This window comes from Vulpes lagopus, chromosome 7 (assembly GCF_018345385.1).
Source record: "Vulpes lagopus strain Blue_001 chromosome 7, ASM1834538v1, whole genome shotgun sequence".
NCBI classification, from domain to species: domain Eukaryota; kingdom Metazoa; phylum Chordata; class Mammalia; order Carnivora; family Canidae; genus Vulpes; species Vulpes lagopus.
Genome location: NC_054830.1, coordinates 55,982,544 through 56,005,853, shown reverse-complemented (window position 1 = coordinate 56,005,853; position 23,310 = coordinate 55,982,544). Strand labels below are relative to the sequence as shown.

Sequence of the window (23,310 nt, the reverse complement as noted above, 5' to 3'; positions counted from 1 at the left end):
AAATAAGTCTTCAGCATTTTTTGGTTGTCTTTCCATTTTAGTCGCTTTTTTGACATGCAGAATTTTCTAATTTTTGTGTAGTCAAACTCTTTGATTGTTTTTCTTTGTGATTTCTTGATCTCTAAAAGCATTTAAAATTACTCTTGCATAAGCATTTATCGATGTTAACAGAAATCAAAATAGAAGATAAAAATGTACCTACAATCTCCCTAGTACATCAAATTAAAGTTTTCTCTCCCTAGGATCCCTGTCAGTCTTCCCACATGTACATAATTTGAGGTAGTTGTTATCACAACATTGACACTGTTCTGTGTTCTAGGCTTTTCTGTTTATTTTCCCACTAAATGTTATCATCTGACGGCATCCTTGATGCGTCTTTCTCTCAGACTCCCTCTGTGTTTCCTCCTGCTTTTGAAACACTTTCTCTTTCCTTGTTTCAGTTTTAGCCAAGGCCATCTGCTGAGAACCCACCCTGGGCTCCCTTGGCCCTGCCTCCCTCTCTGGGATTGGGTGGAATGCCAAATCTCAAGTGACTTGGACTGTTGCCCAGCTGATTTACAAGGTGTGCATTTCAAAGTAGTTGTGGCTGACTAGCTGTGTGGTCTTGGGCAACTCACTTTATCTTTCAAGTTGGTATTTCTTCTTTTTTAAAATCGGAGCTGATAAGTTTAGCCTCACAGCATTTGTTATAAGGGATTGTTTGGTGGCACATAGTAGGTTCTTAGCAATCACAGCTGTAAGGTGTAGAGTACTTACTGTGTGCTTGGCACTGTACCAGGGATCCCCTTAGGGGCTGCTGAACTTCACTGTACCAGGGATCTCCCATATACAGTTTTCCTGGGGGAAGGGATTGAATTTTACTATTTGAATTTCACTATTCCAAGGCAAAAACTTACACCAGCATCCCCTACTTTTCAAATTTTGTATAACACCACTTTGCTTTTATGAAAGACCTACCTTATTAGTACTTGTTTTTTTTTTTTGTTTTTTGCTAACCGAAGGAAATCCAGAAAGGATTTTTGTTTTTATGAAAAAAGGAGAAAGCAACAATAGTGTACAGCATCAGCTTTGCAGCAAGGGAGTGCTGCACATACCCCAAGCAGTGAGAGTGGCACGTCCAAGCTCCTTCCCAGGAACTACACTCAGCATCTCAACATCAAGCCACCATCACTTTGAGCTGTGTCTGTGAGCAATCTGTGCTTTGTGTCGATTTATTTTGTGCATCTCTTAGTAGATGTGTCTTAAGGTATCAGAAAAGCCTAGGAGAGGTTATTTTTTGGGCCTGGAAACACTCATTTTTCCATATAAATGAAAGTTAATTGCTTTTTCACTTTATCCCATTTTGCTTTACAGAAGGTTTCGTAGGAATAGCCTACTTTCAGAGAGTGGAGAAACTTGTACTCTTTTTGTTTATGTCTTTTACACGAATTACACACACACACACACACACTTTTGTTTTTAAACTTATCTTAGATCGTTTTTGTGTATTGTCGAAGGTCAGTCTGCATGCACAGTCAGCATGTCTGGGCTTGGTTGGAACCATGATATACCACAGCTGTGAGGGGAGTCTGGAGGAGGTGGTGGGTGCTGGGAACAGGAGAAGCACTTGAATGTGCTCCAAGTCAGCTCCTGCCTGCACTGCTGAGCTGTGGGGCTGGGCACAGGGCTCTTCCTGACATCTTTGGTTGGAGTCTCTTGTGCTCTTAGAACCTAGACACCAGTCTGGATCTGAAACTCAAGGCAAGAGGGGCCTCTTGTCCCCTTAGGGGCTGCTGAACTTTACTTCTGCCTCTAGAAGCCAGAATCCTCAGTGTGTGGCATGTTCAGGAAATCAGCAAGGCCAGCTTCTCTTGAGCCTGGGAAAGGGCCAGATACTCAGCCCAATGCGCCTTTATGTTTTGTTACAATACATTGCCCAAAAGGGTTTGGATAAAAAATAATTGAATTTCCGAAAGCTTTATGGTTAATCGCTGGAATTCTCAGTGCACGCTTTTAGCCTTTTCTGTCCCTCTGGGCCTCAGGCTCACGGAGTGTAAGCAGAGATGATGCACATGTACTGGGCCTGGCTTGTGGTTGGGTCCCGGTTCACTGATTGCCGTGGCTGGAGTCTTCCCTGTGGACTGAGAATGGACTCTTCCTCTCTTCCGTCATGGGAGAGGCCTGGACTCTGGACTCCTACAGACCAGCCACTTATTCCCTGGGCCCCCTGGTAGCCCCGGGCAAGTCACTTGGCTTCTCTGAAAATAAGGGTCAGAGCTGCTTCTCATGGGGTATTGAGATCACACAAGAGCATGTAGCATGGTGCTATAGCATAGAGCAGCTTCCCTTCCTTTGCTTCTTTCTTTTTCTCTTGTGTTTCTTGCCTTCTCTGTCTCTCTTCCTTAGTGTTTTATTTCTTCTCTCACTCTTCCTTTCTTTTTCATGTTTTTTTCTCCCTCCTTCCCTCTCCAAAGTCTTTCCTTTATCTCTGGGCATTGGCCTTCCGAAGGCAAATATCTCAGTCCTGTGACTTCTGCAGGGGCAGCATGGTCTGTCTGAGCTGCTTTGGAGTTGATTGGTAAGTATGTCACAGGCCCACTTTGGAATCTTTCTGGGAACTTGTATCATTTTGTCACACTGACCTTTGGGCAGCTAGTGGCTCCTGAGATTGTTTAACTTGCTCTTTAGAGAACTCCAACTTGTCAGAGTTACTCCTTTCTTCTTAAAAAAAGCAAAAAAACAACCCCCCAAAACCTGATTTTTTTTTTTTTTAATGGGCTTGCCTGCTTAGGCAGGCCAGGAGCAGTGTGGCATGGAGTCAAGGACCAACTGAGCCAAGCCCCCCACATTCTAAGGAGTGTACCTACCATACATATACTTGGTCAGAAAAGACCAACTGCTGGAGAAATAACAGTGGGAGATTTACCTAGCAGTTCAAGAGAAGAGCTGACTTAGCTTCTTCAGAGTAGCATGGGAGCTTCTGAGAAGGTGAACTGGCTTCTTGCCTGGGAGTCAGGAATTTGACTTGGTTTTATTTATTTAATTTTATTTTTTTATATAAAGAGAAGAGTATGCACTAGTGGAGGGGGCTACTGAGGGAAAGGGCAGGAGAAAATCGTAAGCAGTCTCCACACCTAGCTTGGAACCCAATGCAGAGCTTGATCCCACCACCCTAATAAGATCATGACCTGAGCTAAAATCAAGAGTTGGACACTTAACCAACGGAACCACCTAGGTGTCCCTCAAATTGGTTTTAGAAGAACAAGTGATAATCAAGCAGCAGTGAGGTTCAAAATATGTGACCTAGCTCAGGGCACTGACCACTCAGAAGGGATGCAGACAGCTAGTGGCTGCCCTCGTTCTAAGCACTGTTTCTAGACTCCTGCCATGCTTACCACACATTAACTTACTTGGTGTAGAAGACAATCCTGCAATGCAGGTCATGCTGTTTCCTGTAGGACAGGGAAGTGGAGGCTGAGTGAGGTGGAATGACAACTCAGCTGTGGATTGGAAATTGGTTCTAGGGTCCTAGGCTTCTTGCTCAAAATCCCATTCTCCATGCCTTATCTCAGGTTACCTGTCACCAGGGTTAGGTTTGGATAGACAGAGAAAGGGAGGGAAGTGGGGGCAACAGTAGGATAGAGGTTGGCACTAGGCAGGGGCTTGAGTTATTACCTGTGTTTCCAGCGGGTTCCTCACACTTTAAGGCAGTGTGAGGAGGCTGGGGCAGACCATAGAGGGCCTTGTGGACCAGCCTGGATGCTGGGGTTCATCCTGGAATAGTGGTGGAGTCCCTGAAAGTGTGTCAAGGAAAAGGCTGATACCTCAGAGTTGTGTTACTGGAAGGTCATCATATTCATGGTCAGTCCTGATATAGGGAGGGCCTGCACAGACTTTGGTGTGTAGGTGACTTGGGATGGTAAGGGCCTGATCCAGGGTGGAGCGTGTTGAGAATGAAAATCAGGAAATGGATTGGAGCCAGATCCTAAGAGAAGAAATGATCAAATGTAGTGACTGAGGAAGACAATGATGACTCTGATGGTGACTTCAGAGTCCAAGGAAGTGTTGTTCCATGATCAGAAACCAGGGAGCAAATGTTGGGAAAGTGCTTGCTGGCAGATGATGGTACATGACTACAATACCAGAAAGGGGCCTTGTCTGAAGACACAGATATAGAAACCATCCAGAGAGGAGCCTTGGCACAGGTCATCAGAGTGTAGGGAGCTCCTGGAGGACAGCAGTCCAGGGGGAAAAGAGCTTGACTCTCAAGGTGCTCTTGGGAGAGACTGCAGTAGATAGGAAAGAGAGAAGGGCCTCTTGGGGAGGTAGAGGCCCTTGATGGAGGGCCATGGGAATAAAGGGTTGGGGTTGTGGGTCAAGAGGGTGGGGAGCCAGCTAGCTGATGGTCAGAGTGGGGGAGACTCTGAAGGAAGACATTGACTTGACCACTGGACAATTGCTGTTGACCTTTAGGAGCTTAGTTCTTTTCCGTGACCTTTCTCCCATTCCTGTTAGAGTTAGAGTTGGTACTCTCAGTTGGTGTCCCAATGGTTTGAGAGCCTTTTGTTTGTTGGGCAACCTTCATGGAGGCCAGCAGAGAGGAGATGATTTAATAAATGTCCCTGAGCTTGAAAGAGGATACAGAAGTGATGTGAGGAAATCAAGCATAAGCTCCTGATTAGGAAGCAGAAGTGGTATTCAGTTTGAAATGTGAGTGGGAGGAGAAATTGAGGATTGATCGAAAGTGGAGGAGAGGTGTCAGAAAGAAGGGTTTCCCCTGACCCTAAGAGAAGAGAAATGTGGTAATATAGAAAAGCAGTGGGCATAGGTCCAGAGGTGACACTGGAGGAGTTGGTGAAGGGAAGCTAGGGGATAGGGAGTCAGACAGGGGGTTCCTTTAAACATGGCAGGGATACCAGGTAGCAGTAGATTTTTTTCTTGGACTCTTGTCTTCTGTTGCCTCTTCTTGGACTGGGTCCTTTGTCCTGCTTCCCATTTGGGTACCAGAGTGGGGAAATGTAAAGGAATGGCCAAAAGTCTTGAGGAAGATGAAGAAAGGAATATTAGTCACAGCTTCACTTAGTTTCCCTCCTTTCCCTTATAAAGAGACTAATGTATTTAAAAGAATATTAGTTTATGGTTTTGGGGACACAGTGAATAAAGTTGTAATTTTTTGACATGAACAACAGAAAAGGATTGGGATCGGAGCTGTATAGAATGGAATTTTTGTATGTTACAGAAGTTAACCTGGTATAAATTCACACTAGAATATTATAAATTTAAGATGCTAAATCTCCTTGTTTGCCACAAAAAAAAATAACAATAGAATACACACCCTTTCCCCCAAAAAAGAGAAAGAAAATTAACTGTTTCACTACCAAGCCGCCCCAAAACAAAAAAGACAATAATGCAAGAAATAAGAGTCAGAAAAACTATAAGGTGTGTGGAAAACAAATAGCATAATGACAGAAGTAAGTCCGTCCTTATTAGTAATTTCTTTAAATGTAAATGGATTAAGCTCACCAATTGAAGGACAGAGATTAGTAGAATCGACAAAAACACATGGTCCAACTATATGTGCTCTATTAGAGGCTCACTTTAGATCCAAAGACATAAATAGATTGAAAGTGAAAGGATGGAAAAGAATATTCCATGTAAATAATAATCAGAAGAGAACAGGGATGACTAATATGAGGCAAAATAGATTTTAAGCAAAAAATATTACAAGAGACAAGGATGCTATATATTAATAAAAGGTCCAAAACAGTAAGAAGATATAGCAATTATAAACATTTATATGCCTAATGACAGACCATCAAAATACATAAGGCAAAAACTGACAGAATTGTTGGTAGAAATATTTCCAGAATAACAGTTACAGATTTCAATATCACACTCACAATAATGGATAGATTAACCAGATAGAAGATAAGGAAGGAAATAGAGGACTTAATGCAATAAATCAATTAGCCTAACAGGCATATACAGAACACTTGATCCAACAACTACAGCATACATATTTTTCCGACATGCACGTGGGACATTTTCCAGGATAGACCATATGTTAAGCCATAAATTAAGTCTCAGTAGATTTAAAAGGTAGATATGATACAAAATATCTTTTCTGACCACAACAAGGTGAAGTTAAAAATCAATAACAAAAGTAAGATGGGAAAATTCACAAATCTGTGGAAATTAACATACTTAAACAACCAATGGATCAACAATGAAATCATAAGGGAAGTTAGAAATACTTAGAGATGAATAATAACCAAAACATAGGGACACCTGGGTGGCTCGGTGGTTGAGCATTTGCCTTTGGCTCAGGGCATGATCCTGGGGTTCTGGGATCGAGTCCCACATTGGACTCCTTGCATGGAGCCTGCTTCTCCCTCTGCCTATATCTCTGCCTCTCTCGGTGTCTTTCATGAATAAATAAATAAAAATCTTAAAAAAAACACAAAACACAATGTACCAAATTTATGGGATGCATGAAAGCAGTGCTATGGGAAAATTTTGTAGTTATAAATTCTTACATTAAAAAATAAGAATGATGTGAAATCAACACCTAACTTTACAACTTAAACTAGAAAAAGAACAAACTAAATTTAAATATAGCATAGGGAAGTTAATAAGATTAGAGAAGAGAAAAATGAGACAGAGAAAGAAAAACAATAGAGAAAATCAGGGAAATCAGAAATTGGTTTTGAGAAAGATCAACAAAATTGATAAAATATTAACTAGGTGGACTAAAAAGAAAAGTGAGAAGGCTCAGATTATTAAAATCAGAAATGAAAATGAGGACATTACTACTAATTATATAGAAATTAAAAGGTATGAGAGAGTATTATGAACAGTTGTACAGAGTAAACTAGATAAAACAGACAAAATCTTAGAAAAACAAAACCTATGAAGACTAAATCACAAGTATACTGACAATCTCTACACTTAAAACTATTAGGATTAAATCAGTACTCAAAAACCTAGTAAAGAAAAGCCATGGCCCTGACTGATTGGTGAATTCTAACATTTAAAGAAGAACTAACACCAACTCTTCTTAAAATTTTCCAAACAAATTGAAGAGGAGAGAACACTTTCTGACTCATTCTGTGAGGCCAGCATTACCTTGATACCAAAGCCAGACAGAGATACTACAAGGAAAGAAAACTTAGGACCCAAATCCCCTTATGAATATTAATGTAAAAATCCTCAGCAGAATGTAAACAAACTGAATTTAGCAGCATATTAAAAGGTTTATACACTGCAACTAAATGGGATTTATTTCTGGAATGCAGGGATGGCTCAACATACAAAAATCATTTAATGTAATACACTACATGATCATCTCAATTGATGCAAAAAAAGCATTTGACAACATTCAACACCTTTTCATGATAAAAAACATTCAACAGACTAGGAAAGGAAGGAAATTAAAAATTACATCAATGTAATAAAAGCCATACATTAAAAATCCATAGCAAACATCATATGCAATGGTGAAAGACTAAGATTTTTCCTTTAAGATCAGGAACAAGACAAGCATTACTACCTTTGCCACTTTTATTCAAGATAGTACTGTAAGTTCTAGCCAGAATAATTAGACAGGAAAAAGAAATAAAAGCATCCAGGTTGGAAAGGAAAAAGCAAAATGACCTCTTCATTGATGGTATGTTCATATATGTAGAAAATTGCATATATTCTACAAAAACCTATTAGGGCTTATGAATGAATTTAGCAAAGTAGCAGGATACAATGCCTATATGCAAAAATCAGTTGCATTTTTATACTCTAATAAACAGTCTGAAAAATAAATTATGAAAAGAATTCCACTTATAGTAGCATCAAAAAGAATAAAATACCTAGGAATCAACTTAACCAAGGAGGTAAAAACTTGTATAATGAAAACTATGAAACATTGCTGAAAGAAGTTTAAAAAGACATAAATAAGTGGGAAGCACATCTCATGTTCATGGATTGGAAGACTTAATACTGTTAACATGTCAGTACTATCTCCAAGCAATTTACAGATTCAACATAATCCCTATCAAGATCCCAGTCACATTCTTTTTACCAAGATAGAATAACCCATACTGAAATTCATATGGAGTCTGAAAGTTCCCCAAATAGCCGAAACATTTTAAAAATATATATATAATTTATTTATTCATGAGATTCATACAGAGAGAGGCAGAGACATAGGCACAAGGAGCCTGATGCAGGACTTGATCCCCGGACCCCGGGATTACAGCCTGAGCCAAAGCAGACACTCAACCACTGAGCCACCCAGGCACCCCTAGCCGAAACATTCTTGGAAAAGATCAACAAAACTGGAGAGTTCATACTCGTGATATCAAATCTTACTACAGAGCTACAGTAATCAAAGCAGTATGGTACTAGCATAAAGACAGACATATATACACCAATGGAATAAAATAGAACCCAGAAATAAACCCTTTCATATATGGTCAGATGCATTTTGACAAGGAGGCCAAGACCATTCAACAAGAGAAGGACAGTCATTCCACAAATGGCTGCTGGGAAAACTGGATGGATATCCACATGCAAAATGATGAAGGTAGGCCCTTATCTAACATCATATACAAACATTAGCTCAAAAGGAATCAAAGAATGAAATGTAAGACCTGAAACTTTCAGAAGAAAATTTTTAGAATTTATGCATCAAAAGATAGTATCAACAGAGTAAAAAGGCAACTTAATGGATTGATACTGCCTCATATCCATTTGGGTGGCTGTTGTCAAAAAACAAGAAAACGTTGACAAAATGTGGATAATTGGAACCATTATGCAGTGTTGGTGGGAATGTAAAATTGTATAGCTGACATGGTATGGAGGTTCCTCAAAGAATTAAATAGTTGAAATGGAACTTAAATAAAAACTTATAAAAATTTAAATATAGAATTACCATGCAGCAATTCTACTTCTGGGCATATATCAAAAAGAATTGAAAGCAGAGTCCCCAAAATATATTTGTACACCTGTATTCATAATAACATTATTCATGATAGTCAAAAGGTGGAAGCAACCAGGTGCCACTGATGGATGAATGAATAAGCAAAATGAGGTACATGCATTACATACATTCTCCATGGAATTTTATTTAGCCTTAAAAATGAAGGAAATTCTGATACATGCTACAACATAAATGAACCTCGAGGACATTTTGCTATTTGAAGTAAGGCAGTCATAAGAAGACTAATACTGGATGATTCCATTGATAAGAGATATTTAGAGTTGTCAAAATCATAGATTCAGAGTAGTGTTGCCAGGGGCTAAGGGGTGGGGGGAATGGGGAGTTGCTGTTTAAGGGGTGTGGAGTTCTAGTTTTTTTTTTAAAAAAAAAAAAAAAAAGGAGCTCTGGGGCGCCTGGTGGCTCAGTTGGTTAAGCGTCCAGCTCTTGATTTCGGCTCAGGACATGATCTCAGGGTCATGAGAAGGATCTCCGCATTGGGCTCTGTGCTCAGTGGGGAGCCTGCTTGAGATTCTGTCCCTCTCCCTCTGCCCCTCCCTGCTGCACTCTCTCTCTAAATAGATCTTTAAAAAAAAAAAAAAAAAAGAACTCTGGAGTTTGTTGGTGGTGATGGCTGCACAACATTATGAATGTATTTTATACCACTGAGCTGTACACTTAAATATGGTTATGATGGTAATTTTTTTGTTGTGTGTATTTTACCACTATAAAAAATTGGGAAAAATGCCTGGGGTTATCTGAGAGAGTTAATTCGTTTTCAATTATCTTTAAATCTTTTCTGTTAAGTTCAGAAAAAAGTGTCTGCTTGGTCCTACCATGTCTTCAGAATTTCTCGAACTTTTTAACCAGGCTCAGAGCCTTCGGTAGGAAATAGTATTTCGCTAGGACTTAACTAGCCTTCTTTTGCTTTCTATGTGTTTATTTTTGTAACTAGTAGATTTCTTGTCCTGTGACTGGAACTTTGGTTGGTTAATCCAAAGTTGCTTAAAGCAAGAATTGTAAAAAAGGAGACATTCAGACCTTACGTAATATTTTAACTTACTGCATATACATGCATACTTAGTAAATAGTATCAATAACATAAGTTGCTCTGGGGGGAATACAGAAGGTTCTCAGCATTGTGCCTCCTCTTCCTCTTCAGCACTACACTGTGGACAGTTGATCCAGGTTCATCTGGGGCATCTTGGCTTTGTGAGCAGTTTCATGTTCCAAATTCAGGCTTATCTCCTCCTCTTCTTACTGTTTTGTTTAGGCATGTGTGATTTCTGTATCACCTCTAATTTCAATTTTACACAAATTAGCACTCCTGATTCATATGTTATCATTAATTCTTTTGGTCTGAATTCAGTAAAGAAGCTATATTCTGATTGTTCAGAATTTATGTTTTAAAAGCTCTAGGATGTGGGAAATATCAGAGAGGGTGACAGAACATGAGAGACTCCTAACTCTGGGAAATGAACAAGGGATGGTGGAAAGGGAGGTGGGCCGGGGGTTGGGGTGACTGGGTGATGGGCACTGAGGGGGGCACTTGATGGGATGAGCACTGGGTGTTATGCTATATGTTGGCAAATTGAACTCCAATAAAGAGAAATTAAAGAAAAAAAAAGCTCTAGGATTTGTTGCTTTGCCAGTGTTAAAAAGTTGTAATTGGGGGATCCCTGGGTGGCGCAGTGGTTTGGCGCTTGCCTTTGGCCCAGGGCGCGATCCTGGAGACCCGGGATCGAATCCCACATCAGGCTCCCGGTGCATGGAGCCTGCTTCTCCCTCTGCCTATGTCTCTGCCTCTCTCTCTCTCTCTGTGACTATCATAAATAAATAAATAAAAAAAAATTAAAAAAAAAATTTAAAAAAAAAAAAAGTTGTAATTGGAGTCCCAGCTGCAGGACCTTTGGCAGCTGCGGTTGTCATTTTGGCTTTTTTTCTATCCAGGTGTGGAATGCGTGTGTGTGTGTGTGTGTGTGTGTGTGTGTGAGAGAGAGAGAGAGAGAGAGAGAGAGAGAGAGCAAGCGCGAGAACTTCTTTTGGTAGCATCTTACAAGTTAGGATAGTTCCACCAGCGTGTGAGAGGTGTTCTCCAGTTTAATTTCCCAGAGAAAAACCTCTGCAAATGGCTTCGGTTCTGTTGTGTCTGAGCATCAGATGGCTTCCCCCAGCCAAGGTACCTGCCACAGGACCTTGTTACCGCTGTCACTTGCTGGAAATGATCTGCCTGGCCCATCTTCTCTTCCAGTCGAGCCACTGACTGGCACTCTGAGTTCTTTTACATATAAATCTTACCCAAATGTACTGTCTACGATTATGGTTTCCTTAAAGAGAAGCACAGTTTGCTCAGCAGTGTGAGTGGAGAACTTTTCTGTGTGTATACAACCTCCCCTAAAGTCTGTATTTTTTTTTAAGATTTATAAATTAAATAAATTTAGAGAGAGAGTGAGTAAGCAAGCAGGGAGAGGGGCAGAGGGAGAGAATCTATAAGCAGATTCCCAGCTGAACACGGAGGCCAATGTGGAGCTCCATCACACAGCCCTGAGATCATGACCTGAGCAGAAACCAAGAGTTGGAGGCTTAACCAACTGAGCCACCCAGGCGCCCACCCCCTGAAGTCTTCTTATGATTTTCTTGTTTCCTCCTAATTTATCACCAGATTTTAAAGAGATTCACCTATATTGGATCTTTCTATATAATTCAACTTAGTTCTCATAGACACCCCTATTTTCATGCTGTAGTTTTGTGATACTAAATTGAATTAAAGTAAACAACTGGCATTACCATGTTTATGCCATAACCACTGTGCCTCTTGTTCAGCTTAAAGGTCAGTTGGTGAAGGCAAACCTGTGTGTACTAGACTCTCAAGTGTGGCTGCAAGCCTTAAGCCGTCTCCCGGGTGTGGGCATTTGGTGTACACTAGGCACAGGTTTTACAAGCAAGGGAGAGTGTAGGTCGTTGGCCAATGGCTGTCCGTGTCAGTGGCTGGTGATGAGAGGGCTTCTCCTATATCTTTTCTTTGTGGCAAATGATACTGGTTTTCCATTTAGATAGTAATATAGAATCATATTTTTCAATAAGTGGTTTTAAGTAAGAATGTAAATTGTTTTGAAGGAAAAACCTTGAGAAATAATTAATTACTTAGGTGGTATGTCGATTTGACAAACCCTGTGAAGAGGGTATAGGACCAGTGACCTATGTGAAGGTAACAGTGAAATAGAGGCAGGAGTGGGTAGAGCAGAGCACCCATCCCTGTCTCGGGGGGTGGGGGCATTGGGCTCCATCTTCTTTTGTTATGATTCAAAGGAGCAGTGGTAACATCCAACATAGTAGTTATTCCCTCAGGAGGGATGATGGAGGTCATCCTTGGGATGTCCAGCATAATGGGAAGGACACAGCTCTGGAACAGGGCTTGATTCTGCCATTTATTTCACATGTGACCCTTTAGCAGTTGTTTAGCCTCTCTGTGCCTCAGTATCCCCATCTCTAAAATGCCGATTTTATCCCTCACACCATTACCATGAGGATTAAATGGGGTAATGAAAGCATTTAAGTGCTGTCCACATACTGCTCAACTAATGTTATGGGAATGTTAACAACTGTTCTTCCTACCTCCGATGGCTGTTTTAATGATCCAATTCAATTTATATTTTTATTTGAAAGTGATAGCAAAATATGAGAATATTGAATACGGTCTTTATAGCCATCATCATCTTTCTTTCATTGGTTTAAGAACTAAAATTACTAAAGGGCAAGGATTTTGTTAAAATTACTTTAGGACTTAAATATGTTGCCTCCTCTTTGAAGATCAGCCAATCAGCCACTTTCCACATTGTCATGGGTTTGAGAAGAGGCACATGGCCCTGCCTTTAACTTAGGCTGATGGAACTCTGTTATCTTGATATTCTCAGGTGTATGGTAAACCCAGAGCTGGCTTTTAATCACAGCCCCACCACTCATTAGCTGTATGACCTGGAGCAAATGACAGACCCTAGCCAACTTAGGAATCCCTCCTGTAAAACAGGAGGAGAAGTAATAATAGCCATGTCACAGGGTTGATGAGAAATGCAAAGCCTGGAGCACAGATGCTAGTACTGTTGGTACTTGACCCCATCCCTTCTTCTCACTGCCACTGTGTTGGACATTGGACTACATACAAAAAGGCATTTCAGAGCAATTTTTAGAGTCTGGGCACGGTAAGGGTACACCTACTGGAGGAAGCAAAGACCAGATCCAGAAGTGGTGTGGAATTGTCTTTTGAAAATTCGTTTAGTAAATAAATAGATGGAAGATGTTCAATATTATATGGCTTATTAAGGAAATACAAATTAAAATGAGGTATGTATAAAAAATAGTGAGCTTTTGATACACGTTTAGTGAAATAGGCATTCTAGATGTTCATGGTGGTAGTGGAAAGGGTAGCAAACCTTTCAATGTATGTTTCTTTTTAATTGAGATATAATTCACATACCATAAATTCACCCTTTTAATGTGTACAGAATTATGCAAGCATCACCAATATCTGATTTCAGAAACCCTGTACCCATTAAGCAGCTGTTTCCTATTCTCTCAGCTCCAACCACCAATCTGTTTTCTGTCTCTATGGATTTGCCTATTCTGGATATTCATATAAATCACACAATTTGATCTCTTATGTCTGGCTTCTTTCACTTAGCATTGATGGGCATCTGGGCTGTTTCCCACCTTTTGGCTTTTGTGAATAATGCTGTTATGAACTTATATGTACATGTATTTGAGTACCTATTTTCCATTCTTTTGGGTTATACTTAGGACATTTCTGGGCCATATGGTAATTCTGGATTCTCATTCATTTTTGAAGCATGTTTTTTGGCCAGAAACAGTCTTGGTTGACTTTAATTTTTTTTTTTTTCCCCTGACTTTCAGCACTTTGAATATGTCATTCCATTACCTTCTAGCTGCCATGGTTTCTTTCTTTCTTTCTTTCTTTTTTTTAACATGTTCATTTATTCATTTATTTAATAAATATTTATCAAGTGTCTGCTATATGATAGCATATATGATAGCTATATGATAGGTGTTTTTGTTTTTTGCTTTTAGGTATTTGGGATTGACTGCCATGGTTAATGCAGAGCCCAGCTGTTCGTCTTATTGAAGATGCCTTATACTGAATGAGCCATTTCTCTCTTGCTGTTATCTCCTTGTCTTTGGCCTTTGACAGTTTGATTATGATGTGTCTAGGTCACATCTCTGAGTTTTTCCTACTTGGAATTTCCTGAGCTTTTTAGATGTCCTTCAGAAACCTTTTGGAAGTTTACTCAGATCTTGCTGCCCTGTCCTTCCTTTGTTTCTGGACTTCTCAATATGCATATGCTGATATACTTGATGGTGTCTCACATATCTTTGAGTCTGTGTTTATTTCTCATCTCTTTTTTTTTTCCCCCTCAGGTTGCATAATCCCAGTTGGCCAATTTTCAAGTTTGTTGATTCTTCTGCCTGTTCAAATCTGCGGTTGAGCTCCTCTAGCAGAGTTTTCATTTTAGTATTTTTCAATTCCAGAATTTCTATTTGGTTCTTTTTTTAATAATTTCTAACTCTTTTTTGATATTTTCTATTTGGTGACACATTATCTCCACTCTTTCCTTTAGCTCTTTAGATATGGTTTCTTTCATTTCTTGAACAAACTTAAAATAACTGATTTAAGACTTTCGTCTAGTAGGGATTTCTCAGAAACAATTTTTATTAACTCTTTTTTTCTTGTATATGGACCATACTTTTGTTTCTTTGTTGTATTGTGATTCTTTGTTGAAAACCGGACATACAGAATAATATAATGGATATCAGATTCTCTTCTTCACTCACACATTCATAGTTTGTTGTTATTTGGTTAGTGACTTTTGTGAAGTAAATGTGAAAGTCACATGTGACCACCAAAGTCTCTGCTCAGTTCGTTTACTGGTCAGCTAATGATTAGAGGTTTCCTTAAATGCTTAGATCAGTAAGTCTCCCAGTCTTTGCCAAGGATCTCTATGTACATAATTGGGACATGCTTTCAGTGCTCTGGCAGGTACTTGATAACTCTGCCATGGCCTTCACTTCCTGTTTGCATAGAATCTCAAGGTCAGCCCCAGGGGAGAACCTGGGGCCTTCTCATGTCTTTCCTGAGCAAGCACGCAAATTGCCTTCTAATTTCCCAAGAAACCTCCAAACTCCCCATGGAAGGTTTTCCAAAGCTTCCATGGGAGCTTCTAGCTTTTCCTTCTAAGCTTTTTGTTCAGCCAGTTTACCCAAACTGTTATCCTTTGCCTCAGCTGTGATATTAAATAATTGCTTCTGATTATTTTCAACAAATGCCCTTAAGGAAAAAGAAAGATAGCTTTGCAAGTGGAGTCATCCAGGAAGGAAGGAAAGGAAAAATAATGACAATTCTCTAGGAAAGGGGCTTTGATGGAACTCAACACCATTCTGCCCCTTCAGCGGCTCTCAGGCTGCTGGCTTCCATTCTGATTGCAGATGCTGGTTATTAGGGCTGCTGCAGAATTGGGGAGCAGTGGATGGGAATAGGGCAAGTTAAAAAGCCACAAAGGTCTTTTATTCTTACCAAAATTCAGCCATTTTTCTTGAATAAACACTTCATAGATTACTGCAAACCTTTGGTTAATTTCTAGAGTTCTGAAAAAGTTGCTTCTGATGATTTTTTGCCAGTGTTCTTATATGTTTTACAGAGGGGAGGCTCTTTGTCCTTATTCCACTGTTTTGCTGACTTTTTTCAATGTATATTGAGTCTTAGACTTATACCCCATGAATTAATCCCAAAGCAAGGGGGAAAAAAACATGTCCACCAACATGTTTACTAGTGTTATTTATAATAGTGAAGAATTCGAAATGTTCTAAATGAGTAACAGCAGGGAAAAGCATGTAGATTCTGGGTCACACTGTTAGGTAGCTGTATAAGTGAAAGAGAAGGCCTGGGTGGTGGGATTATAACATGGAAGCTGTAACTCCTGGTTCTAGAGTCTGATATACTGGGTTATAGTTTGGCTCTGAAATTTATAGTAAATGACTTGCAGCAAATTAATTTGTCTCTATAAGCCTCAGTTTCTCATCTATAAAATGGTGGCAGTTCCGTAGTGGTGCTGAGAGCTTTCACAGAAGGTATCCAGGTGGTATGCTTGGCTCAGTCATTGCTAGCACCTAGAGGATGAATATACAACCTATAATTCTGCCATTGTAGTGCCTTTTCTTCCAATCTTGGTTTTTCCATGCACTGCCAAGGGATTTTTTTTTTTTTTTTTTTGGTTATAGCATACGTAAAATTTTACATCCTCCTAGTTTATTTGCCATTATATCACTGTTGTTGCTATCGATCAACAGAAAATTCTTTATGACATATGATAGGATTATGGGTTGTACATTTTCTCTTTTCCATTTTATTGTTATTTTTTAATCAATGGGAAAGATAAATGTATACTCATAGTAAGAATCTCTTCTTGGGGTATTTGTGTGGCTCAGTTGGCTAAGCAGGTGACTCTCGGTTTCAGCTCAGGTCATGATCTGGGATCTAGCCCTGCATCTGGATTCCGTGCTCAGTGGGGAGTCCGTTTGAGGACTATCTCTCCCTCTGCTCCTCTCCCCCACTCATGCTCTCTCTAAAAATAAATAAATCTTTAAAAAAGATGAAGAATCTCTTCTTAAAGAAGGTGGAGCTCTTTAGGAGGGTCTAGTCAGGAGCACTCTCCATTAGACACTGGGATGGTGGAAGTTTGCTTCCAGGTGCATTTTTAGGGACTTTTTGGTAACCAGCATTTCCTGAGTCTCTGCAAGAGGCTGGGATGTATTTACTGATCTTCTTCAAAGGGATCTTTTATTGAGAGTCCTGGAGGCTAGGGTTCACTGCTGCCTTCTTAGAGTGGGTTGTGAAAGTGGAAGTTAAAACCTAGGAACAGCCTTTTATTTTAAAAATTTTTTTAAAAGATTTTATTTATTTATTCATGAACACAGAGAGAGATGCAGAGAGAGAAGCAGGCTCCTTGCAGGGAGCCCAATGTGGGACTCGATCCCAGGACCCTGAGATCACGACCTGAGCTAGAGGCAGATTCTCAATCACTGAGCCACCCAGGTGTCCTGGGAGCACCCTTTTAAATTCTGTCATTCAACCTAAGAGTTTCCCTGTGGGGCCTCCATTTCTTAATCTGCTGCTCATCCATGCTTTTGATCTCTAATTTGGCAGGGCTTGTTTTTCCATTTCAGGTTCCGAGGTGCACCAATTATACCTGTGGCGGCCAAGCCTGGGGGACCAGAGGCCCCTGAAACAGAAGCTCCACAGGGCATCTCAGAGCTCATTGAGGTACTGTCAGCTTGAATCCAGGCTGGCCTCTGGCCCAAGCCCCACTCCGGCCCCTTGTATCCTGCTCAGTCTAAGGAACAGAAAGTGGGAGGCTCCTCAGCAAGAAGACTCTGAGCTTATTCCTTTAATCACTACCACCCCTCCCCCAAGCATATACTATACCTTGGTGTACCCTTCCTCACCTCCTTCTAAGAGTTAAACCTAAACAGAAGGAGAGGCCTCACTCTCTAGCCTAAGGTCCCGAAGAGCTGTCTACATCCTTATAAGTCATTCTTTTTCCTTCTCTTGTCAGCCACCCCCACTCAGACAGAATAGCTACTGCCTAGTGGGTCTCTGGGCCATATCTTCCATTCCATGCCTTCAGACTATGCCAGTCTCCCCGTGGGTCACGATGTCTGATGGAGATGGGCCCAGCAGCAGGGCAGTGTGGCTTGGATCCTTGTGGTCTCCACTGGTGATCTCCAGTGGCCCTTCTGGGCATGGGCTCTTCCTCCAGGCTCAGTGCTAGTAGATACAGGGAGGGTGCCCAGCCACCACAGGGTGCCTAGGGCAGCCAGAGGGCAGCATGGGGTGGTGGGGTGATGGTGATGCTGCTGTGAGGATGGCAGTGACTGGACAGACCACAGTGTCCCTCGCTCAGAAGGGTGAATGGCAACTCTGGGATGGGACTCTGGCCACACCACCTATTCTCTGTGCGGCCTTGGGCACATGACCTGCTCTCTCTTGCCTGTGCTCCTTTAGTTGTAAAGTAGGGAAAAGAACACTTACCTGTAGAGTTGGCCTGTAGGTTTCATGAGGTTAATGTGTCCTGTGCTCATAACACATTGTGTGCCGGATCAGAGTTCACTGTGACAGTGATGGTGCTTACCACATAGCAGGACCTGTACTGTTCTTTTTTTTTTTTTTTTGTACTGTTCTTTATGTACCTTTCACAATGATCATGAACTTTCACAGTGGCCCTGTGAGACTCATATTATTTATCCCCATTTCACCAGGGAAGAGTCTGAGGCACAGAGAAGTTGAATAACTTGTTCAAGATCTCACAGCAAGTATGTGATGGAGCTGGTATTTAGTCCCAAATCAGTTGTTAGGTGTCTTTGGGGTCTACCTGTACCTGGACCCACAGAGCCAAAAACAGATGTGATTGTGTACACTGCCACCATTTCTATGATGACATGGTGCTGCTCTAATTGAGTTAACAAAGCAAACTTTTATGGCTGAGGCTTTTGTTACTTTTTCTTTTCCTTTTTTTTTTTTTAAAGATTTTATGTATTGATTCATGAGAGACACAGAGAGAGAGGCAGAGACACAGGCAGAGGGAGAAGCAGGCTCCACACAGGGAGCCCGATGTGGGACTCGATCCCAGGACTCAAGGATCACACCCTGGGCTGAAGGCTGGTGCTAAACCACTGAGCCACCCAGGGATCCCCTTTTGTTACTTTTTCATCCACTTCAGAGAGCACTGGTCTGGGAGCCTAGGTCAGTTCTTTTTATTAAAGCAAAATTCAGAAATGCTATGAAAGATATTTGTGTATTCCTTTAAGAAGCCTCTACAAAAATCCCAGGCCAAGCCTGTTTTGAATCTTTAGTCTTTTTCCAGAACTATTGTTATCACAAGGCTGAGAGTTTGGAACATTCACTACCGAATACTTTTTGACAGCCTCTTTCCTAAAAACATCAGAAAGCAGTGAAATAAAAGGAATAACGCATTCTTTCTTTTCATTTGTTTATTGGGAATTAGCTCTGACATCTCCAGGCACATAGATAGCATGAGGAAAATGGTCTGGCTGCGGTCGAAGTGTGTGGGAAGCATCAACAGAGAAGCAGCAGCGGCACTGCAGACAGGGGCAATGCTGGCCATCGGCGGATGATAGGTGGTCCCTCTGTCTCTGTCTAGGCTGGAGCAGCAGCCTCACCCCTCCTGCCCGGCCATATACAGCAGCAGCCCTTTGCACCTGGGTCCTTGGGTCACCCTTCTCTCAGGCACTGTGCCAGCTGCTGGGAGTACTTGGAAGGATTCACGGCCCTGGAGGGAGACAAAGAAACAATTGCTCACAATAGTGTGTTAACTGGCGATGGGGGTGGGGAGCACAGCCATACTGAAGGGGCTGAGAAACCTTCCCAGAGGCAGCATCTCCCTGGAGAAGGGAGGTGAAGCTGGCTGGTGCATTTCCAGGGCCTGCCCGTGGCTGGTGCCTGCTGGGGGAAGGCACATGGTGGGGGATGAGGCCTCCATGGTACCTAGGGGCTAGACGATGACACATGTTAAATCCTGCTGGCTCAGAAAGCTGGGAAAGCATGTGAGGTCTGATCCATGTGCCTCAGGTTGTCCTGCAGCAGGCTGCTTCTGCTGTGGTGTGGAGGAGGGCCTGAAGACCAGCCTATTAGGAGGCTGTTGGTTATCCCAAAGAGAGAAGAGAGGAGACTTCTCCAGATGCCCTTTCCCTTTGTACCTATAGTAGGCTAGGGTATGGTGGGAGTCAGGGAGCTATGCACTTCTGAGCAGGGCCAACTTGCCTAGGGACTGGCCATAGCCTCTGCCCTGCTCCACCCTGCCCTGTTCAGCTCCTTTCCCCAGCAGCGTGTGGCACCTGCATGTGGCATCTCTTTTCTAGCTCCTGACGTCCCAGATATCCATCCCAACGAGAGACCCCTCAGGACCGCTCCTCATGTCTGTGGACCACTGTTTCTCCATCAAAGGCCAAGGCACTGTGATGACAGGGACCATCCTCTCAGGTTCCATCAGCCTTGGTGACAGTGTGGAGATTCCTGCCCTCAAGGTCAGTCTTACCTTGTCCTGCCTTTTTTGTCTGTCTCTCTAGTGGCAAGGGAGAGGGATGGTCCCTTTGCCTCCCCAATGGCTGAGCCAGCTCCCTGGGGCTGGCCCTCTGGCTCTGCTCTACTCCAACTTCTCTCCTGCCCTGCCTGGATTCTAGAACCACCACTCTCCCTAGTTCTCATAATAGGCATAGGTATTGGAGGCCTGTGATGTGCCTTGATGAACCTCCCCAGTAGGTGTTCTTTGTAGATAAAGAAACAGAAGCTATGGTGGGCTCAGGGTCACATGGTCAACAAGTGAGGGTGCAGGGCATACACCCTCCCTTTCTACAGGCTCTGTACATCAGAGTGGCAAGGACATGTAAACTTACTTCTGGGTACTTTTGGCCTTGCCGCAAGAATTTCAAATTCAACACAGTTATAGCAATTGTGTTGCTCAGAGTCATACAATCTAGAAGATATCTAGAGAAGTTTTATACTCATAGTGACCACTAGTAGATGCTGTGTTATCCCTTGGAAGACCTGTGGACAGTTGCATGTCTCCCTTTTGCCCCCACCCCTGGTAACTACTGCCCTGGCTCTGATCTAAAAGGTGTTCAGTGGCCTTGATAGTTCCAGCTTCAGTGGGCTTTTCTTGTGGTTTTAGCATACTGGAGAAGAAACACTTAGAGCCTCCTCGACCACCCTTCTCTTCGAGGGAGTTAAGGGTAGAGAAGAAGGGCTAGTTAGAACTAGGCAGATCTTATGAAGATACTTGGGGTCCAGGGTGGTTGTCTAGTTCTCCAGGGAACCTGGAGTGCAGGGATGCAGGGGCATGCACTTGGCCCCATGTACTAAGCCAGGGACAAACACCAACTTCTGGTTGCACTCACAGCCTAGGTCAGTGAACTCAGTTTGCCTGTTAACTGGGAGTTCTCCTTGGAGGGCTGTGTTGTCGCAGATTCTGAGGTCATCTGGCTCACTAGATGTATTAGTCAGAGTCTTCCACAAACACAGAACTGAAAAGATGTGTATATATGTATACAGAGAGAAAGGGGTGTATTCTAAGGAGTTTGCTCTCACATGATTATGAAGCCCTGAAGGTTCAAAGTCCAAAGGATAGGCCAGCAGGATGGAGACCCAGGGAAGACTTGCAGTTCAAGTCCGGAGGCTGTTGGCCAGCTGACTTCTTCTTCCAGGGAGGTCAGTCTTCCTGTTCAGACCTTGAGCTGATTGGACAGTATCTACCCAAATGGTGGAGGGTATCTGCATTACTCAAGCCTACTCCTCTTTTTTTTTTTTTTTTTTTTTTAAGATTTTATTTATTCATTCATGAGAGACACACAGAGAGAGAGGCAGAGACACAGGCAGAGGGAGAAACAGGCTCCATGCAGGGAGCCCAACGCGGGACTTGATTCCGGTCTCCAGGATCACGTCCTGGGCTGAAGGTGGCGCTTAAACCACTGAGCCACCAGGGCTGCCCAAGCCTATTCCTCTTAACATTAATCTCATCCAAAAAAGACCCTCACAGAAATATTCAGAATAATGCTCAACCAAACATGTCAGTATAGTGGCTTAGCCTATTTGAAATACACCATAAAATACACCATTACGCTGTGGGGGAGAACCATGATTATAGTGTCCACCATGAACAACTGAGGGCAAGGGGCACCTCTACCTTGTGTTGGCCATTCTTGGTAGGATGTAGGAAAGAGGCATTTCGGGGTGGGAGAAATGACCAGGGCTTCCTCAGGTAGAGAAATCTCAGCTTTAAATCATCCCACTCCACCCATTTTATGGTAGTGTGGCTGCTGCTCCCTTCTTCAGGAGGAGGGAAGACCAACTGCAAGGAAAGCTTCCCTTATGGGCCTGTGACTGGCTGGGTTCCTGGGCTCCCTGGGGCGACAGCGGGAGTTGAAGTACAATGCCCTTCCAAGTCCCGGGGCCTCCTCTGACTTAGGAACCACGTCCTAGGTCATAATCCCCTCCTCCACTGCTGTTGTAGACTGTCCTCTGAAGACCATTAGTCCTGGATAAACACCACTTAAATCAAATCCATGTTGCGCCAGGGACTAAAAGTGTAAATCTTAAAAAAATAAAGCACAAAATTATGAAAATAAACCAAACTTCTATTTAACAAAGTTAAGATTATTATAGTGCTGTGTGTTAATTCTTAGCTGGAACAGAGAATTACTCAAATGGTAAATTTTTTTTGCCTTCTGGGTGCTCCCTGAAGCAGACCCCGAGGGGCCACCCTTATTTAGTATCCCTTCTGCCTCGGGGGACACCCTCATCTAGTATCCCTTCTGCCTCGGGAGAAGACACATTTGCAGCCTGGGAGAGCAGCTGAGGGGAGGAAGGTGGTGTCAGAAGAGGTCACAAGTGGGACATAGACTTGAGTACAGTACCTGAGTAGGGAAAGGTGTTTGATGATAAGATCAGTGGCTGCCATGCTTGATCAACAGTATGGAATGGGGGAGGGCCGAAGCTGAAAGAATCAGCCACATTAAGCAGATAAGGATGTTTGAGTGGGGACTTGTTCTGAGATCTGTGGCTACTCTTTTCATCCTTATGAAGATGGAACTTGCCTATCAGGGTCCCATTACTGATGTGTAGTGTTTGGGTGCTTGGAAGGTGCTTGGCAAATATAATTTTCCTTCTCTTTTTGTTCACCAATTTCCCCTAGCCAACTTTTCAACTCTTTAGTGCTATGTTATTCTCTAATTTACTAGTCGGGGAAAGCATAACTTTTAAGTAGTGAACTTGAATATATTTGAAGAATTTTCCAATTAAAGTGTACAAAGTGCAGTCTGCTTTCTCCTTTGCTGCTTATGGTAAAATATGAGAGGAAAGGAATGAATTGAAGGTGGAACTGTTAGCAAAAAGTTACCTACACTTGATGATTTGGGAGATTCTTGGCCTTTCCAGATTTTAAGCGATGCTAAAAGTAGGAAATTCACTTTAGAAAGCATGCTCTGGAGAAAGGCCAGTGATGAGGCTGGACAACCTTTGCTGTGGAGATTAGGTATGTGCCTCCTGGATCCAATCAAACATCTCAGCAGAAGCCAGGACTAGAGACCGGCTTCTCTAGGAAGGATCTGTGGAGAACCCTCTTGTTTAATGGTGGAGATCCCCTTGACACATGAGAGACCCATGAGGTTTTTGAGATGTTGTATCAGCAAAAACACTGCCAGGCTAGACTAGAAGGAACAGGCCTGACGAAATGTTTTTTTGTTTTTTTTTAAAAGCAGTTGGACTTCTGATATTGTCATTCTAG

General features: G+C 42.2%; 1 protein-coding gene across 3 annotated transcripts in view; it reads left to right on the top strand.

The window, feature by feature from the left end:
* The window catches only part of EEFSEC (eukaryotic elongation factor, selenocysteine-tRNA specific), a 248,653-nt gene that overhangs the window by 97,728 nt on the left and 127,615 nt on the right, over positions 1-23,310 (top strand). For 2 of the 3 annotated variants that reach the window (XM_041762585.1, XM_041762587.1), the window contains exons 3-4: positions 17,180-17,276; positions 19,892-20,056. In XM_041762585.1, the coding sequence (XP_041618519.1) occupies positions 17,180-17,276; positions 19,892-20,056 (262 nt within the window). The remainder of the gene's footprint in view (positions 1-17,179; positions 17,277-19,891; positions 20,057-23,310) is intronic. The other variant, XM_041762586.1, reaches the window with a different exon arrangement.